Consider the following 19003-nt stretch of genomic DNA (forward strand, 5'->3'; position numbering starts at 1 on the left):
GCCAAAATGCAACAAGCTTTTATAACCTGTTATCTTCCAAAGCCACCACAATTCAAAACTTCATAGTCGCTGATCGTTCCTCCCTGTGTTGGGGACAATACGCAGAGAAACATTCAGCTTTTATAAAATAACGAAGGTCTGACTCTTCTGGCATTCGCAGGCTCTCTCTTTAATATCTCAAATTTCGTCACGGGCAAGTCTAGATGGTTAAAACATCCGGGCGCGTTCCGCAATTTTTGATATGCATTTAAAAATTATTTAGAAATACGTACATTGTCTATGGAAGTGGTGATGACGTTACCATAGTCCGGCAACACGGCTTGCACATTGGCCGGGTCGGACACATCGTTGAGTATGGCGCGGTATATTTTGCCCTCTTGTCTCACCGTGCAGTGAACCCCATCTGTGAGGTTGTCAGCTCCCAGAGGCGTTAACTGAAAACAATAAATTAAAGTTTCAAAACACGCTCCTATAGCACACTAAAAAGCTGGAAATTCTTTATCAGACCCTTTTTATCATAATTATATCAAATAATTTAACTAAAGGCTGTTTACGCCAGAGCATACACGAAGGCAAACACGAGCTGCATTCAACAATAATTTAAAATGCTGCAAGTATTAAAGCATCGATAGACTGTGGAATATTACAATTCTACAGCACAATGTAGTCTCAGCATGCCACATTGTCGACTATTGTTGCTCCGCCGTACAGACAACTCAAATGAACCCAAAATAATCCCATACTAAATTCAAATCAAATCAAATTTCTTTATTGCGAATTTGGGTAAACAGTGGAGATGTTACAAAGACAAAAAGGTACAGCCAAATTCTGCTTATAAGCATGCAATATGTTACATTAAATTAAATTACATAAATTTACATTAAATAAAAACAATTTACAAAATTAAAAAAATTAAGATACATTTAGGTCACACAAAAAACATTTAAATAATAATAGCAAAATGTCCAAAATTAAAATACAGTTATAACTTTTCTGAGAGGTAATCATTAATTGAGTAATATGTCTTTTCTAATAATAGTTTTTTCAATTTTCTCTTAAATAAAGGAAGTTCGCGGGTCTCAATTATATATTATTTAATATGGACAAACATAATTAAAAGTACATAAATAGAATTAAATACTCACCTTCGTAATATCAAAGTTAGCGATAGCGCTTTCCACCAAATCAGCCTTGTCCAAGTCCAATTGTACAAAGAATTTGTCAAAGGACTCCACATGCGTCACTCTACAAAGTATCTGTTGTCCCACAATGATCGTCAGATCGATCGCTTCATCTGTAAATGAATGTAAATCTAAAAGTATTAGCTAATAAGTAACAAGTTGGAAAGTAATAAGCTATCCATATTTACATTATCCAGTCTAAACCTTACCCTTTAGTGTGACGGATTGACTTTCGGACATAATGGCCAACTGTTTTTCGACCAACATATCAGCCACGCTCACGCCATTATTCCATAGAGACACCTTGTACTGATCTTCCACACAATCTTGGAATATACATTGGTAACGTGGTGCGTTAAAACAAAGATCAAATTCAGGGTCTGCCTTCCATTCACCTTCTTTTGGAGCTACACCGGTCAAAGAGCAGTGGACGGCCATTTTGGGAAGATCCATTAGTTCTCTATCCATTTGCCATATATCCTTAGCGTCCACCAATTGTTTATTGCCAAAGTCCACATAACGAACGATGAACTTGGAGAAAGGCTGCACCGATACCACAGTGGCTCTATATAACACACCATCTGCTGGATATCGCGCCAATACCGAAGCTCCGACAGGCACGTTTCCACTAAAAGGTTTAACTCCCTTGTATAATTCAGGGATTTTGTGCATCATTTCCAGGAATTTCGGCTGCAGTGATAAAATTTGTGTGTAAAAGTTTTCTGGCGAAATAATCCAGGTTACGGAAACTTCTTGTTGGGATCCTATTTCTACTGACGGCTCTGTGAAGGGGGTTTCTAAGGGCAGGGGATCTGACAGTTCCTTGCATTGTGTGAATTTGCCCCGGCTCTTAAACGGGGGCGCGCGGCCGAAGCTGTCGCCACTGCCTTGGGATCGGAAGCTTCTCTCCCTCTTGTCGCTATCAGAATTCTGCGATCTGTCGAATCTGTCTGACCTATCCCTGGCTGAAAAATTACCTCTATTTCCACGATCGCCTCTGTCATTTCTATCTCCTCGATCGTTTCTATCTCCTCTATCATTTCTGTCATTTCTATCTCCTCTATCGTTTCTGTCATTTCTATCCCCTCTGTCGTTTCTGTCATTTCTATCCCCTCTGTCATTTCTTTCATTTCTGTCTCCTCTGTCAGACCTATTGTCCCGGAATTCTCGCTTTTGATAGCCTTCCTTTTTGTCGCCCCAGTCGCGTCTCTCTCCCCGATTGTCCGGCCTGAACGGTCTTTCTCTGTCTTGTCTAAAGTTTCTCCCTCTATCGTTGCTTTGGCTATCGTCATCTTGTTGACCGAACCTGTTTTCACTGGAAAAAAGTTTCAATGGTTAATCGCGTGTACATTAAACAGTACATTTTATAAAACTTGTTATATACAACTTTACGTAAGATTCGGTGCATGTTGCAGACACACACGCACACGACTTTATATGATCGTAAAATTAATATTCACAATTATAAATCTGTGTGTTATTGATAAATTCTTATGAATTTATGTTATTTTCTCTTTCGTTATGACCAATATAATATAATTAATGGTGCGTTTTAGTCTGTTATTCTACTGTTCTAACTGTAGATATCAATCTACAGTTAGAAAAGTAATTTTGGCAGTGTCATAACAGATTCAAGAACATTATCCATCTAACCTGCGCTTAAAATTAAGGTTAAATTTAGCAGAAGAAAAAATATTAAATTGGTGAGATTATATACGAAGAAATTTTCAACCAAGCATCATCAACGAAAACGACAGATTACGTGAAAACGAAACCAAATGATAGTTAATGTACAATCGTGCTGAAACGAAAGAGGTTCGAAACGGCTGTGCTATTGAATGCAACAAAAAAAAGCAGACTGAACACGAAACGTGCCTAATTCTAGCGGAAATTTAATTGAAAGTCTAGTCATAAAAATAACTTGATACATAACAAATCGATTAGGGTCAATCCACATCAACGCAGACACGTTACGACACTCATTTGAGCATTAAACTCTTCATCTAGTAAATTATGTGATGTACGAGATCGCACGTATGCGCAGGATTGCGTGCGGTGTTCCGACGCCGGTGCCGAGTGGCATGCTACACCATACATTTATTTTTATTTTTATTTTATTCCTTTATTTGTAAACAACAGCGGTACAATTATTATAATTTTACATTTTAAACTATATAAAAATAAGGCCAAATGGGTTTACAATATATGAGTATGATTACATTGGCTACATTGCCTATAAAATTCAATATGCTATGTAAAATTATAGGATAGGGTAAAGACGGTAGAGGTAAATTGAATCATTTTCGTAAGAGTTCAGTCCAGCAGAAAACTTTAAAGAAAACGGTTTCATAAAGCGCCGGGCTGGAAATATTGCGGATATTGATAACGGCTTCGTAGGTCGACATAACACATAGGTACGAGTGACAGAGATGACGCTCTATGAATCTGAAATCTCTTTCTAAAGTTCGATGTGCAATATTTGCTACCAGGTACTGCACATTTTACACCGACTAACAGTACGCTGGCCTGGCTTCATCCAGTGTAACGAAGCGTATCAGTCTAGTACTCTACGTCAATGTGAATTGAGCCTTGTCGTTTTCAAAGTACTTCAAGTAGTAAGTTTTTCAAGTGATATTATGTTACAATGCAACGTTTTGTGTGCAGGTGGTCAGTAACAGACTGGTTACTAAATATTGAGTAGCAAAAAAACGGCCAAGTGCGAATCGGACTCGCACACGAAGGGTTCCGTATTATCGTACGAGAAATGACACTTTTTAATTTTTTGTGACGCAACCACAAATTCAAATTTTTATTCAATTAGACTCTTACAAGTTCTTTTGAATCGTCAAAAGCATCTACCACTGGTTCGGAATGCCTTCATTTCACAAATTCATGGCTTTCGAATTTTTCCATTTACTTGTGCAATAAAAAATTGCTACCTGCCTCATTTCATGATTCTAGGTAAGGGGAAGTACCCTATAGGTTTTTGATTTCCTTGACGGGTCTTGACTTTTGACAGACAGACAGACAACGAAGTGATCCTATAAGGGGTTCCTTTTTTCTCTGGAGATACGGAACCCTAAAAAAATCAAGTCGATACAGTGCCGCGCGACCAAGCGTGTCGGGGGAAGCAAATGGGGCGAGGAATCAAGAACAATTCAACTGTTAATGCTTTTATATAAACATTAAATCCAGTGTTTTATGCCATTGTTCGTAATATATTATTGTATCTAAATTAAACAAAATAAGAAGAAGTTCTTGGGTATTGGCTTTCAGGCTTCAGGCGTGATCATTTGACACAATTTCAACATCTGTAACAAATTTTTAAGATATAAATTTAGAGTTGCCGATGTTTGATACTCTTTAACGTTTACCTACATTTATCAGACAGGTTTAGCAAACAGCTGTTGAGAAATGCACCCATCTTGATGACATATTACCTATTGTTATAAAGTACTCAAACTCAAATTGTGAGCAACTATGAAATTGAGTCAGCATTCAGCCTTTTAAGGAATTAAGCTCTGGTTTCTTCGAACAGCGGCCGCAATGTCATTGTCAGGGCGTTTTTTTCTTTATAATATTGGCGTGTGAGTAAAAACAAGTAAATTATTCTGAAATATTTCTTTTTAAATGATACAATTAAATCAAAATATTAAAAATATTTGCTTTTCAATGGTTTGAATACTAAACTCGCAAAAACTACCGGCGTGCGGGGAGTCGCGTTGTATTCTCGAATCGCTCGCCAGGAGAGTGCTAAGGGTAGTACAGAAATGTGGATGATTCATAAGCACACAAACATTTGTCATATAACGTAATACGAACACAAAATGTATGTGACTATGGTATGGCTTAGTTCAGATCTAGACATTCTTCAACAAAGGTAGCAGGAGTGCAAATATTAGGGTCTGTGTCATTTAGCGTGTTAAGAGGATAGTTTAGTTGTAAATTTTTCCAAATTTTTCCCTAAACAATATTTCAAAACGTTTTTACCAAATAAATATTTACAAAATTAAAAATTTTTGACAATTATATTCAGTACACCCTAATCCAGGCTCGTACGTTTTATTTTTTTAACATTTTAGTTTAGAAAAAAATACTAAAAGAGATTTTAGGTCAAAAATATGTATATTTAGATTAGTAAGTGCAAGTAAGACTTATAAGCAATATTTCTTTAAAATTAAAACGTAGGAGCATAGTTCTGTTATAGCATAGTATGTACATTTCTAAAAATTATGAAAATTGGACTACATTTACGGGAAAGAAAAACGTAATCGCTATTTGTTTGAAAATTTACAACTAGACATAACGTTTATAAGTGCTCTGTACAAGATTACGTGGAAGCATGGTCGTGGAAGCGTCACACTACACTCTGTACCGTTTCAACCGGTCCTGTATGGATGCGCCCTTATGCTGGGGACCGGTATGCGAGTGCTTTTGGGCATCTAAGGACGCCGCCTCAGCAGCCTGTCTAAGTCGTTTGCCGACCCCGCCCGCTTCTTTCTTCCATGCCCCCTTTTTGTCTTGATGGTCCCCTCTAGGTCTTCTGTTGATACATTTTTTTTATTTTCTACAGTAAATAAAAGATGATCTCGTTTTAAGGGTTTGTACTCTATAATAAGATCGCATCAAAATACATTATAAAAACACCACCCGAAAGGTACAGAAATAGCTTGCATCCCAGGGAAGGACATAGGCTACTTTTTATCCCGGAAAATCAGAATTCCCACGGGATTTATAAAAACCTAAATCCACGCGGACGAAGTGACGGAAATCGTTTAGTAATAAATAAGTCAGACATAAGTTCTATTGTCACATCTTCAATCAATAAAAGAGAATCTAAATATTAAAACAATAAAAATAACAGGTACAAAACTTTCGATTGACTCGAACGAAATCGATTTCGCTGTAGATATCGTTTTCTAGCGAGGAGAGAATTGTCTCGATTGGCATTAATAAAGTGGAAGAAACTCGCCAATTGTGATTCAGACTCGCGCACCGAGTGTTCCGTACTCGGGTATTTTTTCCGACATTTTGCACGATAAATCAAAAACTATTATAGAATGTACAGGTAAAGCTCTTTCATATGATATTCAACTTGGTATACTTACTTTGAAAATTGAAAATAGGTACTTATTAATTATTTGTTCGTGAACACGCTTTAATTTGTTTTGTGATGTAACTACAAATTCATGTTTTTCGGTTTTTTCCTTTACTTGTGCATACAAGACCTACCTACCTGCCAAATTTCATGATTCTAGGTCAACGGGAAGTACCCTATAGGTTTCTTTACAGACACGACAGACAGACAACAAAGTGATCCTATAAGGGTTCCGTTTTTCCTTATGAGGTACGGAACCCTATAAATAGAACATAATATAATGCGTGATACGTGTAGCTGTTTTATTCAGTACCAATTATCTGAACGCATGAGTTTCGCACTGAAATAATGCACTCACTTTAAATCACATTTGATATGATATGATTTAAGAGTTCTTTATCTAGTGCTATTTTTAGCTGGAAATTTCCTAATGAAAGTTATTACAGATATGCATGACTTGGAACATAAATGAATTAATTATCTGACATTAATTAGGTATCATAGTCAACCCACTTAAACTGACTGACGCATAATCACTACCCATATTCTATTTTGTTGGTTTGTTCGTCAATCACGGAACAACGAATCGACGTGTTTTTTTTTTTTTTGCAAAAATACAGTTTTAAAAACCTGGCAAAAGCTCTTATATGCGTTGCGGCAATCCATCCATGTTTTTTCTGTTTCTCCTTCTTTTCCAATTATTTCGCAACCAGCACGATGGAGACCTGCTCTGCTCATCATTTTCGAATAAAATGAGCTAGTAGCTTGAAATTTCAGTCAACTGTGTAAATGGGGTCGTAGGAAGTTGGCTAGCAAACAGTCCCACAACGGAAATCGACTCGCGTAAGCCCTCCGTTAGGTAAAACCCAAAGTAGTCACCCATGAACTAGAAGTATTGGAGAGTTCACTTCCAATACTTATTTGAAGCAAATCTTATTGCTATCCTTTTTTTCATTCAGATACAAGTTAGCCCAACCTCATCTGATGCTGTTGACTGCAATCTCATCTGATGGTAAGTGGTGATGCAGTCTAAGATGGAAGCGGGCTAACCTGCAAGGGGTATGGCAGTTTTCATTAAACCCATACTCCTTTGGTTTGTACACGGCATCGTACCGGAAGGCTAAATCACTTGGCAGCACGGCCGTCTCACTTACTAACAACTATCCCATTTAGACTAACAAATTAGAGCGAGAGATCAGACCCGAGTAGGGTGCGATCTCTCGCTCTCGCTTGGAAATCCAAGTGGGAAGGTTCTGCTTCAAGTAGGTATTACGAAACAATCCGGGTAGATATAGATTCATGTAGTCACCTGTCCCTAGGGTTGTCCCTTGGGGGTCGGAAGTCCCTGGTCGGCGGGTCTGCGACGGGCGCGGGCGACTCCTCCCACTCGTCGTCTCCACCCGGAGAAACGGCCGTGTGGTTCTCCTGATGCTTGGGCGGCCCGCGTCTGAAACAAAACGAGTACATTCATATGTAGACGAAGCGAAGCGAGGTCTTTACGAATACACCCAAGTATTCACACAACATGGGGTTATTCAAGAAGCGGACAATAAATTCCCGAAAGGCCGGCAACGCATCGGCGGTACCTCTAGTGCTGCAAATGTTCATCGGCGGCGGTAATCACTTAACATCAGGTGACCCACTTGCTCGTTTGCTCGCTATTTTTAACCCCCGACCCAAAAAGAGGGGTGTTATAAGTTTGACGTGTGTATCTGTGTATCTGTGTGTCTGTGTATCTGTGTATCTGTCTGTGGCATCGTAGCGCCTAAACGAATGAACCGATTTTAATTTAGTTTTTTTTGTTTGAAAGGTGGCTTGATCGAGAGTGTTCTTAGCTATAATCCAAAAAAATTGGTTCAGCCGTTTAAGAGTTATCAGCTCTTTTCTAGTTTTCTTGTTGAAAAGAAGGTTAGATAACCGTTAGGTTCTTAATATTATGTCAATTGCCAAATGTCAAGCTGTCAAGATGGACGTTGCCTAAATACATAATTATTTATTTGAAAATGATGTTTTGGAAAACTCAAATACTTTGGATCGTCGGGGGTGTTATAAATTTTTAATTTACACTTGTTTATTTAAAGAAAAGTAGACTACTTAGGTGAATTAGAATTCGTTCGTCTCTCTGTGAAAGGCCAGAGAATCATAAGGTCTGAATGAATGCACGTGATTTGTCCAAATTCACAAATAATATGTAAATCAATGGCCATACTGATACTGAAATAAAATTAGTGAACTATCAATTAGTCAAAATAAAATTAATATACTTTTTCAATGTACCTGAAAAAAAAGGAAGAGAAGGAGAGATAGAGAAGGTGGAAAGAGAAAGTGAGAGGATGGCGAGAGAGAAACAGGGCGCCTGCTCGATTTTTCACTGGACAAGCTTTTTCCGAAATTAAAATTGTGTTGTGTGTCATCAAAATCGGTTAAACTGTTGGGCCGTGAAAAGCTAGCAGACAGACAGCCAGACACACTTTCGCATTTGTAATATTAGTATTTAATAAGTATGGATAGTATGGATTTGTCTTTACAGTGAGCCTTATAATTTGCAAAGAATTATAATCTAATTTGTAATTCAAACTTACTGTCGAAATGTGTTCCAGCCTTTTACTTTTGTTTCTCTAAGCTGTACTTAACCCAGTAATCTAGTCAAGTAACGATAGTAGTAATTATAACTCTCACCTTTCGTATCGTTCGCCGCGCTCGGGCTTGGCGCCATACTTTTCACTGTGGCGGGCCGGCGCTGACCTTTCGAAGTTTTCCTTTTGATCTCTACAGACAAAAAAGTCACTTCAAAACACATAGCTATGCACTGTAATTTATTATTGTTTCGACAATTAGCTTAGAAAAGCGGTGATAGCCATTAAGACGTCGGTCGTCCCGTCTAAAAATATTACTTAAATATCACTTGCTTTAACCGTGAAGAAAAACATCACGAGGAAACCTGCATGCCTGAAAGTTCTCCATAATGTTTTCAAAGGTGTGTGGAGTCTGGCAATCCCCACTTGGGCAGCGTGGTATAGATTATGGCTAAACTCTGAGGAGACCCGTTCTCAGTAGTGAGCCGGCGATGGCTTGATCGTGATGTTTAGGTAAGATTTAAGACGCAGCGCACGAGTAGACCATGCCCTGGCTGAGAAATTCCGATATGCTGGGCACGGACTAGGCACAGTAAAGCATGAATTGCGAGTACCTACTTCATACAATGTCAAAATATTCGACCAGCGACGCGCGAAGTCGCGTCGTTGAGCACGAACCCGGTGTCAAATAAACCATCCCTAAAATCCATCTCATTCAAAGCTCTTCAGTAGAAGATTAACATGAAATTACAGTATACATAGTTTTTATAATCCACATTATATTGTTATATATACAATTTAAAGTTTCATCCACAAATTATGTATATTTTAGCACCTAAATTAACGAAAGTACACACCTATCGAATTCATTTAAAGTTTCGAAAAGATAAAGTTGAAATAAAAACACAAGATATTCATTTCAATATACGCGCACGCAAACCTATATCTACCGCTAAAAATATCCATTGGAAACGAACACGTCTAACTGATTTAGCACGAGAAAACCACGAAACTGAACAACACATAACCAAGGGCGGGAAAATCGAAAGGAAACAGGATATTTTCACACAATATTTACCTATACCAGTATCTGTGCATGTTGAATGCGCAAAGTCTTGGTACGACTGAAAATATAATTTTTCTTTGCAACGAGTTCAAGAACCGAGAACGAAGGCCACATTGACCATGACTCAGGGTACTATTATCATTTTTTGCTAACATCACAGAGAAAAAGTTAACCGAAACGCATTCAGTTCCATGTTTCGCTCTTTTGATCGAGATTCATCACTATAACTGAATATTCATGACGCATTATACACTACAATGTCTGCTTTTAATAGCTTTAGATGAGCAAAACCGCTACTTTAAATACGGAATGAAGAAATCTTGTCAAGTGGGAGTCGACATTGATTTAAAGTGTTCTTTATGCACACAGGAGAAATATACGTAAAGTAATTGCTGAAAAGACCTCGGGACTAGTGAAAAGGAGTCCACATCAGATGCTGCTCTTTAGGAAGTGTAATAAAATTAGGAAGTACTAGCTGACGCCCGCGACTTCATCCGCGTGTATTTAGCTTTTTCGAAATCCCGTGGGAACTCTTTGATTTTTCGGGATAAAAAGTAGCCTATGTGTTAATCCAGGATATTATCTATCTCCATTCCGAATTTCAGCCAAATCCGTCCATTGGTTTATGCGTGAAGGAGTAACAAACATACACACACACATACACACAAACACACAAACTTTCGCCTTTATTATATTAGTGTGATTAGTGTGAAGTGTGAAGTGTGATAGTTTGAAGTGTGATACACATACATTTGTAATCCACAAACAAATGACTTAATAGAATATCGATGCGTCTACTAGGCAACAATCGAGTCGACCTATAATCCTATCCAGAAGTTACGGGCTGATTCACAAATTACGAAACACTGCTCTATCCACGGAAAGAAGTGAGTATAAGCCTCTCCGTTACGTAATCCCATACATATCCCATACATGACACAGACGAAAATCTCAGTAGGCGTTAGCCATTAGCAAAAATGAAACTATGTTTTCCAATTGAATTTCGAATGTTTTTAGGGTTCCGTACCTCAAAAGGTAAAACGGAATCCTTATAGGATCACTTTGTTGTCTGTCTGTCTGCCCGTCCGTCTGTCGTGTATGTCAAGAAAACCTATAGGGTACTCCCCGTTGATCTAGATTCTAGAATCATGAAAGGCAGTTAGGTAGGTCTTATAGCACACGTAAAGGAATAAATCTGAAAACCATGAACTTGTGGTTACATCATTTAAAAAAAAATGCGATTAAATTTTCAAAGTAAGATAACTATACCAAGTGGGGTATCATATGAAAGGGATCACCTGTACATTCTAAAACAGATTTTTATTTATTTTTATGCATTTGTTTTTGATTTATCATGCAAAATGTTGAAAAAAATACCCGAGTACGGAACCCTCGGTGCGCGAGTCCGACTCGAACTTGGCCGGTTTTTTTAATTAAACTTCTACCTCTTATCGGTTTCTACACGGCATCATACAGGAACGCTAAATCGCTTGGCGGCCCGGCTTTGCTGGTAGAGTGCTAACTAGTTATGGCCATAGCCTCCCAACAAACCAGAGACCATTATTTAGAAATTAAAAATTGTTGCCGTCGGGAATCGAAATGAAATGAAATGAAAATTTATTTCACAAATTTAGATACACGCATTTCATGGAGTCCTGGCCCCTAAACTAGGACAGCCCGTATTATAGGGGCCAGTGCCTTCCCATACAATGTTTATAATTAATTGAAATAAATCTGATTATAAGTTAAAAATACAAATATAAATTGTTATGTAAAGGTTGATGTGTGTGTGTGTGTGTGTGTGTGTGTGTGTGTGTGTGTGTGTGTGTGTGTGTGTGTGTGTGTGTGTGTGTGTGTGTGTGTGTGTGTGTGTGTGTGTGTGTGTGTGTGTGTGTGTGTGTGTGTGTGTGTGTGTGTGTGTGTGTGTGTGTGTGTGTGTGTGTGTGTGTGTGTGTGTGTGTGTGTGTGTGTGTGTGTGTGTGTGTGTGTGTGTGTGTGTGTGTGTGTGTGTGTGTGTGTGTGTGTGTGTGTGTGTGTGTGTGTGTGTGTGTGTGTGTGTGTGTGTGTGTGTGTGTGTGTGTGTGTGTGTGTGTGTGTGTGTGTGTGTGTGTGTGTGTGTGTGTGTGTGTGTGTGTGTGTGTGTGTGTGTGTGTGTGTGTGTGTGTGTGTGTGTGTGTGTGTGTGTGTGTGTGTGTGTGTGTGTGTGTGTGTGTGTGTGTGTGTGTGTGTGTGTGTGTGTGTGTGTGTGTGTGTGTGTGTGTGTGTGTGTGTGTGTGTGTGTGTGTGTGTGTGTGTGTGTGTGTGTGTGTGTGTGTGTGTGTGTGTGTGTGTGTGTGTGTGTGTGTGTGTGTGTGTGTGTGTGTGTGTGTGTGTGTGTGTGTGTGTGTGTGTGTGTGTGTGTGTGTGTGTGTGTGTGTGTGTGTGTGTGTGTGTGTGTGTGTGTGTGTGTGTGTGTGTGTGTGTGTGTGTGTGTGTGTGTGTGTGTGTGTGTGTGTGTGTGTGTGTGTGTGTGTGTGTGTGTGTTTGTGTGTGTGTGTGTCAGTAGTTGTGATTCCTTGAATAACAGTTCAGTTGGAAACCTGGGTTCTCCCACTTATAAGACCATATTGCTCAGTGCTGCACCAGGGAGACCGTCAATAAAGAATCAAACTTTTGGCACTTTTGGCAGTTCCAAATGTACGTATAGAATCTTAGCTAGTCTTCTTACCTGCCCCGGAAACTGCCACCTCTTTGTCCGAAGTCCTCGCCATCCCTGGATCTCTTGTCTTCTTTGAAACTCTTTTCCCGCCGGAAGCTTTTCTTGCGGCTGTCGTCTGGGACACTGCCTTCTGGTGAACTGACAGCTTCTGGTGCTCCTTTCCAAGGTGCTGTTGTGGTTTTTGCCTTATAAAGCAAGAAACAACAGCATTCGATTAATGTCTTTGACATTCTGAGCCAGTGTTCCTACTAGATTTCAACATGGGGTTATTCAAAGGGCAGGTTTAACAAATAAAGCCTAATAGCTCGTTTTCACAGGCTGCGTAAGCGTAGACGTAGCGCGTACCATTGCGTTGTAATGTACGGAACTGTATGAAACATGGCACACCGCTTGCGTAAAGCGTGGATGTATGCGTAACCCTGTGTGTTAGGGGTTTACGCGCGTCAGTACGCACGTGTCACGTGTACGCAGTTGGTGTGAATCGGCCTTAAATCAACTGGCCATGTGGTTAGTGCTCCCAGGGAGAAATTGACCAAAGGGGTTGCATCCTGGTACCCCAGAGACAGGAACAGATGAAAAGGACGGCCAAAGAGAAGATGAGATTATGACCTGCCAAAAGGATGGCGCAGATTGGCGCTTGACAGGGAGAAATAGACGATTCTAGAGGCCTATATCCAAGGAGGACAACCTGATCTAATAAATGTAGGTGTTACTATTTTTAGGGTTCCGTACCTCAAAAGGAAAAACAGAACCCTTATAGGATCACTTTGTTGTCTGTCTGTCTGTCTGTCAAGAAACCTATAGGGTTCTTCCCGTTAACCTAGAATCATGAAATTTGGCAGGTAGGTAGGTCTTATAGCACAAATATAGGAATAAATCTAAAAATCGCGAATTAAAAAAAAAATTAAAATGTGTTTCAATTTTCAAAGTAAGATAACTATACCAAGTGGGGTATCATATGAAAGGGCTTTATGCAAAATAGTTTTTGATTTATCGTGCAAAATGTGGGAAAAAATACCTGAGTACGGAACACTCGGAACACTCAGTGCGCGACGAGTCTGACTCGCACTTGGCTGGTTTTTTAGAATAAAATATTATTTATGATAGGCTTAAGCATTAGGAAATTATTAATACCCTTATTTAGTAAAGTAGTGTATATTCGGATTTCGGAAAACCTAAATCCACGCGGACGAAGTCATGGGCATCAGCTAGTATGAAATAAAAAAGAGATATAAAAACAACTTACCTCCACACTCCTCGGTTGTGAGAGTTGGTTCATCTTTCTGGCCACGTCCAGGGGTGGGTTGTCTGTGTCATCAACCAAGGTCACTATCATAGTGTCATTAGATAGCACACCCACTACATGCGCCATTAAAGTCTTTTCCAAAGCTATCATTTCCAGTTGGTTTGATGTCTTCGTCTCGACAGGTCTGTTTTCAAAACCCTGTTTTTGAAGTAAAACATGATGTGTTACGGGTGATATTGAAGAGGTTTACATAATACATATATTAAGTGTAAAGTATTAAAAATTTACCTTTAAAGCACATTTCATGGCTTGTGCAGGTAGTTGTATCAAATCTGGTGTAATGGTCCTTAAATCTTTCACGTTCACTTCCTGCTCATTACCATAGTCGACATATGCAACAACCACTTTATTGCCTTTTGTCTCCCTCACTATTGCTCTGTACCAGTTATCATCATCAGGGAACCTGGCGCAGCACACTGCCCCCACAGGTAGCTCCCCAGGGGGCAAACTGCTCTCACAGTGACTTTTAACAGCATCCATCACAGCGTTCAAATCATCAATCTTATCAGACAGTTGCACGTAGAACTTTATGCAACTATCAACATATGACACCAGTACAGATTGCCTGCTGCCCAATGGAAGCATATCCATCCACTTGAATTGAAGTGTATCATTCATATTGGCAAGTAGCAAGTCAAAAACATTCTTATTGTCTATGAATAGTTCACCATACTGAATCAAGGGAGGCCCCTCAGGTGGGACGACACGTAACATCAACACTTGCCCACCAACCAATTGCTTAAAAGTCTGGTTGAGTTGTGCACTCTTCTTAAACTTCTTAACACCAGACAGACAGAAACGCATTGCATATATATGGGGCTTAACAAACTCTTCAGGTATATCAAATATATCATAGTATGACACCATTTCAGTGTCCCCAAAGTCTACAAAAAATAGTTTGCAATTGGTTCCAGATAGATTCATGACTATTGCTCTACAAATGATTCTATCACCTCTCATTCGGCCAAGGCAAACTGTTCCGATCATAGGTGGCTCAGCAAGACTGCTGTGTGGTCTCCTATTGATGTCATCCATCATTGCCTGAAACTTTGCTGTTTCGCTTGTGAGTTGGACAGCAAACAGTTCAGGGCCATCTTCAGCAAATGAAACAAAGACCTGGTGCTGTGAATTCACTTCGAGGAGTCTACTCTTGTATGTTAAAGATTTCTTTGGTGAGACTGGCTTGTTCACTGCGGGCATTGTCGGAGGGATGTCAGACAGGGGCGGGGTGGCAAGCAGAGGAGCCACACTGGCCGGAGTGTGTTGCAGCGGACGCTCTGGCGCTCTAAGTTTCGTCATAGTCCTTGATGACCTGTTCACTACCAATCTTTGGCTCACTCCTTGAGCAGAGGTGCTGTTATATTGCAAAGCCACATTCTGATTCAAGCGCATGGCTGATGCAGGATTGGGGAAGTTCTGATTCATTAAAAAAGGTACATGATCCATTAAGCGTGGTGGACCAGGAGGCAACAAGTTTGGAGACCAGTTGCTTTGCTGTTTCTCAATCATTTCCACCATCTTTGATTCCTGGTCGGACACCTTCATTTGAGCTCCAATTTTGTTAGTGATTAAATGAGTTGACAGGTCGGTTCCTTTAAATTGAATGGATATAAAGGTAGAGTTTGGTAACTGAGCGTCGACAGTTACAGTGTATTCGGAATAGCACAGAAGACTTTGCAGTTTAAGTATCAAGGGCTCGCCCCACCTCCCCCCAAAAGCCATAACACTTGACAAATAATAATCAGTGGCTTGTCCGCGCAAATGAGATAACATGGGATCATAGGTCTCCAAGTACCGTATAGTACTTAATGAAATAATATCTTTATTGCCAAAATCGATAAAGTGCACACCGACTAAGCCGGTAGCGAGATTCGTAGTGTTTATAATTTTTGCTCTGTAGTATGTACCATCTTTGTATTTGGCGGCACAGATTATACCTTCGCGGATAGCTGCCGCGGGCACCGCTCCGATACCCTTTTCTAAGTTTTCACGGGCTATATCGAATAGGCTTTCGACCATTAGAGAAGATTGCTGATCGAGCTGCCCACTTATTTTTAGAAAGGGTCCCTCACCGTCCACATGGGTCACATAAAGCCGAAAAGATCGTTGAGAATCTGTAGGCTGAGCCATGGTAATACTTTGTATCAATTTTTAGAACAAAAGTAATTACAAAACATAACACTTAAGAAAAAGCTAATTCCGTTTAAAACATTGAACGAAAACACTTATGATCAGAAAAAAAAAACACTTTCTTTTCCGTTTACGTATTTAGCGTAGCGAACATGGCGGTTTGCTTTTTGGTGTTTTGCACAGGCCACAGACCACGAATCTGGTGGTTTGCGCCTTGTGCTAGGTATACATTTCTTTGCATCTTTGCAATTTTTATTTTTGACTTTTACATAGGCAGTGTTGCCAGGGCCTTTGAATCGAAAGTTACTATATTTCCTAAAAAATAACATTTTTAACCCCCGACCCAAAAAGAGGGGTGTTATAAGTTTGTATCTGTGTATCTGTGTATCTGTGTATCTGTGTGTCTGTGTATCTGTGTATCTGTGTATCTGTGTATCTGTCTGTGGCATCGTAGCGCCTAAACGAATGAACCGATTTTAATTTACTTTTTTTTGTTTGAAAGGTGGCTTGATCGAGAGTGTTCTTAGCTATAATCCAAAAAAATTGGTGCAGCCGTTTAAGAGTTATCAGCTCTTTTCTAGTTTTCTTGTAGAAAAGAAGGTTACATAACCGTTAGGTTCATAATATTATGTCAATTGACAAAATATGTCAAGCTGTCAAGATGGACGTTGCCTTGATACATAATTATTTATTTGTTGAAAATGATGTTTTGGAAAACTCAGATACTTAGTCGGGGGTGTTATAAATTTTTAATTTACACTTGTTATTTTTCTTAGTAACTATACACGGTGAAAATTTAGTGGTTCGAGAGCCGTGGCGAAGAGAAATGCCTCAAGCAGTAGTATCCATTTCGACCATTCATATTAACCCTAGTATTAAAATAAAAAAAATTGAATCGAGAAATTATTGTTTAGGAAAATTCGCGAACCAGTAGTAGTAGGATCGCTTTGTCTCGGAGTGGCGCGGGCGCTTGCACTCGGAGCGGTGCGGGCACTTGTACCGAGAGCGCCACGCACATGTGTATTCGCCGCCTACTACTAATGTTTCTCACAGATTCGAGTTTGTGTCGAAATATTTTTTTTTATCAAATAATTAAAGTGCTTAGTTTTCCAAAAAAAAACAATTTTTGTAGTTGATAGTATTGCTTAAGGGTAGTTCACCAACCTCTAAAACCACTAAATTTTCACCGTGTATAATGAAGACAGCCTTCTATGAAGAAACCATGAAAAACTTTTAATTATAAGAGTTGCGCATGCGATTGAGTTTTTGTGTACATAATAGTAACTGATACCTATCTAATGTAAAGTGATGGGTCCTAAATCTTATGTTAGTTACCCTTTTCCAGAAAGAGCATTATACCACATTTGAGATTTTTAGCCCTTTACCGCATGTCGGTCCATATTTGGAACATTTTATATTTTGTCCAACATTTTGCACGTTAAATCAAAAACTCTTATACATAAAAATAAATAAAAATTTATTTTAGAATGTAGTTAGGTACAGATACCAAGTGGGATATCATATGAAATGACTTTACCTGTATTCTAAAACAGATTTTAATTTATTTTTAGGCATGACTAATAGTTTTTGATTTATCGTGCAAAATGTTGGACAAAATACCTAAGTACGGAACCCTCGGTACTCGAGTCTGACTCGCACTTGGCCAGCTTTTTTTTAATTACTTGGGCCAATTTCTTGTTTATTTTCGTGGCGCACTTTGTTATTATAGCGGAAAGAGAAGATCTCTGAGTTTTCAATTTAGATCTTAGTAAAAAAGGTTTCCTTGAAATCTGCCACTTTTTTAAAGCGTTAGCGTTTGCGTGTTAAAATTTAGGAGCCGAATCTGCCCAAATGGCAGAAATCTGCTAAAAATGGTCACACTGGGTATTTGTTCTGAGGAGTATACATATATTTCGTTTTTTTTTTCGACAGGCTTTATGGCTCTGGATTCTAGTCTTTTACGGGATCATAAAATATATCTCTATGATTTGATTTTTGATACTAGCCCTGTCATTTCGTGCTCAAAAAGAGGCTTATCAGGAAAGTTTTCCGGGAGTTATACAAATTAGTAGTTTTATAGATTTCGATGTGCTCTTTCCGAATTTTCATTTTGCCACCTCGTATCTTTGCCACTCGCGCCGCCATCTTCGAAAAATGGCGTCCAAAAACAGTTTTTGACGATAACTTTTTTCCGACTCATTATTCGAATGGCTATGTAACAAAACTAGACAATTTCCTACAATTTATGTAGTCACCTTTTTTGTAGCATCAATAGTTTTAGCGTACGAACGCCACAAAGCCCACTCCAACACTCGTTTTGGCCAAATAACTCATTTCTTGCTCATTTCCATACCACGTAATTGTGATAGAGTGAGTGGCGCGGTTTTTTAATTTTTTTTTTTCTTCTCTGGTCTGGCTTTACACTGATTAGCCAATGTCAAGTGTGTAGTTATTTACAAAAGTTAGGAAAACTATATGTATAAGTATGGACTTCGTCTGTGCAGGCGCCCGCCGACATACACGCGGCGCCCCCTTAGAGCGCTTCTCAGTCAGTTCCTCGGTCAGTTCCACCACCAATAAACACCAGCGGGACACAAAAACCGGCCACTTTTAACAAAAAAAAATACTCCAAAAAGTCACAACACGCGCGCCAACAAACGCCACCACAGACAAAGTCCCGGTTTTTTAATGGTATCTCCAGGAGACGGTAATCACTAATCTATGGTAATCACCTTCAATTTTAGCCATCACTTATCTATACTAATAAATAAAATTGGAGTGTCTGTCTGTAATTTCGAAATAACTACCTCATATTAAGCTCATAGGGTTATTTGAACGATACCTTAACTGAATCACACGTTTTTAAAATTTTTGTCTGTCTGTCTGTCTGTTTGAAAAGGCTACTCTTTGGAACGGCTGAACTGATTTTGACGGGATTTTCACAGACA

At 39.2% G+C, this 19003-nt stretch overlaps 1 protein-coding gene across 7 annotated transcripts in view; it reads right to left on the minus strand.

The window, feature by feature from the left end:
- Window positions 1-16289, minus strand: part of LOC123868185 (maternal protein tudor-like) — a 22527-nt gene extending 6238 nt beyond the window's left edge. For 2 of the 7 annotated variants that reach the window (XM_045910587.1, XM_045910589.1), the window contains exons 1-9: window positions 14154-16288; window positions 13866-14063; window positions 12629-12804; window positions 8959-9048; window positions 7589-7726; window positions 5557-5724; window positions 1391-2496; window positions 1146-1312; window positions 273-434 (exon numbers count right to left, since the gene is read on the minus strand). In XM_045910587.1, coding sequence (XP_045766543.1) covers window positions 273-434; window positions 1146-1312; window positions 1391-2496; window positions 5557-5724; window positions 7589-7726; window positions 8959-9048; window positions 12629-12804; window positions 13866-14063; window positions 14154-16055 — 4107 coding nt within the window. In that variant the 5' untranslated portion in view covers window positions 16056-16288. Of the gene's footprint in view, window positions 1-272; window positions 435-1145; window positions 1313-1390; window positions 2497-5556; window positions 5725-7588; window positions 7727-8958; window positions 9049-12628; window positions 12805-13865; window positions 14064-14153 lie in introns of all 7 variants that reach the window. The other 5 variants (XM_045910591.1, XM_045910590.1, XM_045910586.1 and 2 more) reach the window with 5 other exon arrangements.
- Window positions 16290-19003: the final 2714 nt, after the last annotated feature.

The sequence above is a fragment of the Maniola jurtina genome, chromosome 9 (genome assembly GCF_905333055.1).
Source record: "Maniola jurtina chromosome 9, ilManJurt1.1, whole genome shotgun sequence".
Taxonomy (NCBI): domain Eukaryota; kingdom Metazoa; phylum Arthropoda; class Insecta; order Lepidoptera; family Nymphalidae; genus Maniola; species Maniola jurtina.